At 37.9% G+C, this 6,920-nt stretch overlaps 1 protein-coding gene across 1 annotated transcript in view; it reads left to right on the forward strand.

The window, feature by feature from the left end:
* SNW1 (SNW domain containing 1) overlaps positions 1 to 6,914 on the forward strand; it is a 42,115-nt gene extending 35,201 nt beyond the window's left edge. Inside the window, exons 11-14 of the mRNA XM_008138779.3 lie at positions 1,967 to 2,063; positions 3,846 to 3,963; positions 5,976 to 6,139; positions 6,224 to 6,914. Of these exons, the coding sequence (XP_008137001.1) occupies positions 1,967 to 2,063; positions 3,846 to 3,963; positions 5,976 to 6,139; positions 6,224 to 6,422 (578 nt within the window). The 3' untranslated portion in view covers positions 6,423 to 6,914. The remainder of the gene's footprint in view (positions 1 to 1,966; positions 2,064 to 3,845; positions 3,964 to 5,975; positions 6,140 to 6,223) is intronic.
* The last annotated feature ends 6 nt before the right edge of the window (positions 6,915 to 6,920 follow it).

Here is a 6,920-nt window from a genome sequence, read left to right on the forward strand (position 1 = left end):
AAATTTTGAAAAGGCTGTTGCCGGATATGAATAAAAACAAACATTTATTGAGTGCTTATTATGGCAGGCACCACTCTGAGCACTTTGCATGGATTGCCTAATATAATACTACAGCAACCAGATGCAGTGGTATTATTATTGCCACTATTTTTATGGAGAAGGAGACTAAGGCTCAGAGTTGTTAAGTAACCCACACAAGGTTACATTGCCAATCTGTTACAGAAACAGACTTTGAATCTTGACAGGCTGTTTCCAAAGCTCATGCTCTTAACTACACTATACCTTTAGACTGGAGATGATAGAGAAAATGAAGATAGACATAAAAACAGTAGATATAGATCAAGATGCAACCAGCCCCTATGGATCACAAGAAAAGGGTTTTTTATTCAAAGGCAACTGGTCTTTGAATATGTAAGCGTAAACTTGATACTGTTGTAATTAACTAGTTAATAATAGGAAAGAAGAAAAATAAAAGACCAGATATTATAGACATGTCATTTGGGCAGCTTCACCAGAAAGCTAAAACTTTATACACTCCAGGGGGCCAACAAAGGAGTGATAGAAGCATGCCCATTAAAGTTGGGGTGACACGCCGGAACCGGTTTGGCTTATTGGATAGAGCATCGGCCTGCGGACTGAAAGGTCCCAGGTTCGATTCCGGTCAAGGGCATGTACCTTGGTTGCGGGCACATCCCCAGTAGGGAGTGTGCAGGAGGCAACTGATCGATGTTTCTCTCTCATCGATGTTTCTAATTCTCTATCCCTCTCCCTTCCTCTCTGTAAAAAAATCAATAAAATATATTTTTTAAAAATTGGGGTGACATAGGAAACTTGCTTACTGTCTATCACACCTAAGAACAAAGGTCATTGGCCAAAATGAGCATGGCCACGGCAAGGGCGTGAAATTTGGGATATTTAATCCCCTGAACAAAGGAGTTCACTCTTTTGTTTTCAGGACCCTTGGGACTCTCTTCTTGAGTTCTCCTGCTTTTACCCACATGGCCCAGGGCCATGTGGACCCCCACACACATTGGACTAATGGACTGCAACTAGCCTGATACTGTACTGGACCTGTCTTCAACATAGAAAGGAAATTCTGGACAGTGGCTTTGTTTCTAGCTTTACTGAAACCCCAAGCTACACTTCTATGACTAGACAAAGGGAAATGTGCCTTTAGAAATAATGCAAATAAAAATCACTTATTCTCAGAAAATTCTTTTTCTCAAAATATCATAAGGACTCCATCCCCAGCAGCACATAGTGGGGGAAAGAACCCTCCACTTTGATAACAAATGTATACATAATTCTTTTTCCTGATATTTTATTACAAAAATTTTAAAACACATAGAAAAATGGAAAGAATTGTAAAACAAATACTCTTATCTCTACCACCTAGATTCTGTATTAAAATTTCTTTTTTAATAGCCGAAACTGATTTGGCTCAGTGAATAGAGCATCAGCCTTCGGACTGAAAGGTTTCTGGTTTGATTCCAGTCAAGGGCATGTACCTTGGTTGCGGGCACATCCGCAGTAGGGGGTGTGCAGGAGGCAGCTGATGGATGTTTCTAACTCTATCTCTCTCCCTTCCTCTGTAAAAAATCAATAAAATATATTTAAAAATACAAAATAAATAAAATAATTAACATAGCTAAATTTGCTTTCTCACATATATATCCATCTCTTTATCTTTCAGTCCACCTTAATACTTTGATGCATTTTAAAATAAGTCAAAAGCACCAGAACACTTACCCCTAAATACTTAAGCTACATGCGTGATTCTGGAATTCACATTCCCAAAATTAAACCAATACTATTGGATTTAAATTAATTGGCAGTAAAGTTGAAAGGGCTGAATGTGACTACAGTGAAGTTCATGGAATTGTCTAAGGTTAAAGATTATATTATCTTGTTTAAAATATTAATGGGTAATATAGTGATGAAGTAATTTTCAACTCTGTCCACACAGAGGATGGGGAGGCACGTGAGAGGGATGAAATTCGGCATGACAGGCGGAAAGAGAGGCAGCATGACCGGAATCTTTCCAGGGCAGCGCCTGATAAGAGGTAGGTGCTATTTGAGATAAATATGAACTATGAAGATTGGCCTTTGTGAACCTTTTAGAGAGGTGGTTTAGTCCACTAATACCAATTTTGCTTCTCTTAGTTTGATGACTTAATAAATCAGCACTTATTTTCTTGCACTTAACTACTTACCTTGTCTTAGCAGAATTGACTATCCGTGGAAGTAATCTTTTCTTCCATCGCCTTGTAGAGTCAGCTAGAATTGAGAATGATGGGAATATAGAAAAGGAAATGCAGATCATGTTTGTGAAAAGAAGGTAATGGATAGGACTGTTCTGGTCTGTTCTTTTCCAATTTCAAATGGTGAGACAAATTTATTACATGCCTGTTCCTTTAGATAGGAAATACACTGCAATACCTTTATTGAGGCCCTTTTACATGCAGAGCACTCTATGAAGTACAGTGGGGGAGAAAAGCGGGTTTTGTAAGAAGTGAAAATCGGCCGCTTCTCATGAGCAGTTTCACTTAAAATTCAGAAAGGCAGAGCTATTATATAAAATTATGGATAAAAATTTTTTTTAATAAAATGAATTGGGAAAATTGACAAAGCACTTAGTTTAAAATTAAAATATAGTTGACATACAAAGCACTCTTAATAAGAATAAGTACAGACTTGTATAGAACAAACTTGAAATAAAGTAGGGATTGGTGAAGTTTGTGGTTCACCAAAGGCTTAGAACTGAAAGTGCTGAAAAGTTGAAGAAATGCTGTCATATGGAGGTAAAATTCTGAATGAGAGTTAAATGCAAATATAAAACATCTTATTTCCAAATGAGCAGTTTCAAGGCTCTCATCATCCTATGAGCTGATACAATCCATTTTTTCCATTCATATCTTAAACATGAAAAAGAAGATTCCTGCTGGTGGTGGTGTTTGTTGTTTAATGGCATATTTCATCTCTGGATATGTGAAGTCATGGAGAAGCAGAAAATCTGAATTTAGAGTTGTGGTTAAATGTATAGCGAAGAAGAAAGAGGAATGAAGTAGGAAAGAAAGTGTACAGTTAATATGCTTTTGGTCTGAAATTCCTAAGCTAAAAAATCAAAATAGCTCTGTACATAAATTGGACCATTTAAGTGACTGAGAATTGATAGCATAGGAAAGCTGTAAACTTGTGATTTAATGAAATCAGATTGTCTATAGAAGTCATTTTTAAGACCTGAGCTTCTAGCAAAATAAATGACGACAGTTACCATGATTTCATTGCAATGTAGATTGCATTACACACTGAAACAGCAGGGGAATTAATCTGAATGTCGAAAATCATAATGAGTAATCCAGTCATCGATGTGTTTTCCTCAAAATTCTAATAGGATAAAATTACTAAATGTGGTTATGTGAAAAAAAACTGATTCCAGCTTATTGAAAATGATTCCTGTGATACATTTAATTTGTATCCAGTCCTACCCATCCTCTTTTAATAATAGCAAATATAGACTATAGCAGTTTCATATCTCAGCATGTATTGTAAGGCGCTTGTTTGTATTAAAGACTTCCGTGTCAAGAATGAATCTCTTAGCAATTCCTTCCAGCTAACAGGAGGGTCTAATTATAAAACCCTCCCTCTTCCAGTAATCATCTGGCTGAAATGCTGTAAGGGCTGCCAGCATTTTCAGGGAATTATGCATTATCAGGGAATATATGTTCGAGATATTAACAGGACATACACATTTCCTTTGCTTCTGAGATTGCTTGTATTTTTAAAATTGAAATTCAGCTTGTCTGTGGAGAGTTTTCAGTTAGTAACATTGTATTTCGAAACAGGTCGAAACTGCAGAGAAATGAAAATCGAGATATCAGTGAGGTCATTGCTCTTGGTGTGCCCAATCCTCGGACTTCCAATGAAGTTCAATATGACCAAAGGCTGTTCAACCAATCCAAGGTACAATAGAAATAGCTTTATCATGCTCTGGCTGGTGTTGCTCGCTGGTTAGTGTTGCCTGCACACCAAAGGGTCAAAGGTTCAATTCCTGGCCAAGGGCATGTACCTGGATTGCAGGTTCAATCCCTGGGCCTGGTTGAGGCATGTGCAGGAAGCAAGAAAATGATGTGTCTTTCTCACATCAATGTTTCTCTTTCTCTCTCTTTCCCCCTCCCCCCTTGCCCTCTTCCTCCCTTCTTTCCACTCTCTAAAAATCAATGGAAAAAATATCCTCGGGTAAGAGTTAACACCCACAAAAAACATAGAGTTATCTTAAGTGTTGATATGAATACCAAACCTCTGGGAAAAGAAAATGAACAATTGGATCAACCTAAGGCAGGATGATAGAAAAAAATTGTAAGTTGTATATTGTAACGTAAGAAAGAAGTAACATGAAACAGCTCTAATTTTTACCTCTTACAATTAGCTAATATTTGAGACACTAGTAGAAAATGAAAAAAAATAGGTTATAAAACTTGGCTCTGGCCCTAGTCAGGTGGCTCAGTTGGTTGGAACATTGTCCCGTACACCAAGAGTTTGCGGGTTTGATCCTCCATCAGGCCCATATCGATGTTTCTCTCTCATTGGTTTCTCTTCCCTCCCTACCCCTACACCTTCCTCTTCTCTATAAAAATCAATAAAAACATATCCTCAAGTGAGGATTAAATAAAAGAATTTTAAAACAAGGTAGGTGCCTGCCCTCAAAATATGGGGGTTAGGGGGAGAAAGCTAGATATGCCTTTGCCCTCAAAGTCTACTGGAAAAGACAAGATTAATCTATGTAAATAAAGACAAGGCAGACTGCAGTAAGAATATAAAAGTATAAAGTTCTACTGGGATATAGGGGGGAAGTTAATTATGACTGGGGAGTTTTTAAGATTGAAGGTAGCATTTGAGTAAGTTCTTCTAGTTAATAAGTTACTGGGTGCTTCTTACATTGCTAGCATTGTTCTAAGCCTTTTGCTTGTATTATCTTTTTTTTTTAAATATATTTTATTGTCTTTTTACAGAGAGGAAGGGGGAGGGATAGAGTTAGAAACATCAGTGAGAGAGAAACATTGATTAGCTGCCTCCTGCATACCTCCCACTGGGGATGTGCCCGCAACCAAGGTACATGCCCTTGACCAGAATCGAACCTGGGACACTTCAGTCCGCAGGCCAACACTTTATCTACCAAGCCAAACCGGTTAGGGTTACTTATATTATCTTACTTAATCCTTACAAAAACCCTACGAAGTCACACTATTACCACCTCTATTTGAAGATGAAGAAATTCTGACACATAGAGGTTTAGCTGTAACTAATGGAACTCAGATTTCATTGATGGGCTGTCTTGATGTCAAAGCTTGTGTTCTTAATTACTATGCAATGGCATCTTGCCAGTCTGAGCAAAGGGTGTTAGGCACGAAAGCTCCACATAAGTAAATATTTGACAGTCACCTTTTACAACTTTAGGCTTAAATCACTTAAATTTTTCTAAATATGTGGAACAAGTTTGTTGATTTTCATTGAGAACCCTGTTATCTCATGCTATAATAGTGATGTTCTCAGGCAGTTAAGGGGGGTACATTATTACTCTGAATGGCATCAGATGTTTTATGGTACTTCCATCTTCTTGCCATCTATAATAATAAAAGCATAATATGCTAATTAGTCCAGATGGCCGACCTTCCGGATGAAGTGGGGCTGTGAGGGCCTAGCCCCTTGCACAAATTTCGTGCGTTGGGCCTCTAGTTATGTCTATACAGATTGAAATTGTCAAGTAACTGCTTATACTAGTGTCCCCCAGTTTTAAGGACTACTTTGCTAGTCAAACTTGTTAATGAGTACCTAATTTAATCTGAGAACCTGAAGGTGATACGAACAAGTGTATGGACTTTTAATGAAGGTTGTTGAAAATGTGAGCTATAAATGAATGTAGTCAGATTCAACTTTTAATAAATTATAACATGTACTTGTAATGTTCTCTACAGGGTATGGACAGTGGTTTTGCAGGTGGAGAAGATGAAATTTACAATGTTTATGATCAAGCCTGGAGAGGTGGTAAAGATATGGCCCAGAATATTTACAGGCCCAGTAAAAATCTGGATAAGGACATGTATGGTGATGATCTAGAAGCCAGAATAAAGACCAACAGGTACCAAGCAAACAGTTCAGTTTCAATGTTTGCACAAGTGTAAGCGAAGTAGTTTATAATTTGGTTCTTTCTCTTTTTCCCTAGATTTGTTCCCGATAAGGAGTTTTCTGGTTCAGACCGTAGGCAAAGAGGTCGAGAAGGACCAGTTCAGTTTGAGGAAGATCCTTTTGGTTTGGACAAGTTTTTGGAAGAAGCCAAACAGCATGGTGGCTCTAAAAGACCCTCAGATAGCAGCCGCCCCAAGGAACATGAGCATGAAGGCAAGAAGAGGAGGAAGGAATAGATACACCTCTTCACAGTGAATGGACTATTACCCATAACCCTAATGATGCAAGTCATATGGGTGAACATTTTGTAAATGGGCCAGATAAAAACCAAATCTGGGTGTCAGATCCCAGCACTACTTTTTATTACAGCAGAAAGTTGGGGGGGGGGGGGGGGATGGAAAATTCTACTTTGAACTATTTAGTTTTTTTAAAGAGGGGGTTGTGTTTGTGCTTCTCCCACCTTTTGGCATTTATGGAACATACTGCCCCATAAATGAAATTAAGATCACTTCCTTTTATGTGACATTAGTACTTTGGGGTTAATATTTTATGAAAGAATGACTGGTTATGAGTAAAGTTAACGCAACCACAGTGAGTAGAAGGATGTTCACCTATTGGAACTGTCCTGCCAAATGATGTATGCCCCTATTGTGCTCTGTTTTAATTTGGAGTGGGGAAAAGTAAGTGCTTGCTTGGTGCACCTATTTGTTTCAAATAAAAACATTTACACAAAA

Source organism: Eptesicus fuscus, chromosome 5 (assembly GCF_027574615.1).
Source record: "Eptesicus fuscus isolate TK198812 chromosome 5, DD_ASM_mEF_20220401, whole genome shotgun sequence".
Classification (NCBI taxonomy): domain Eukaryota; kingdom Metazoa; phylum Chordata; class Mammalia; order Chiroptera; family Vespertilionidae; genus Eptesicus; species Eptesicus fuscus.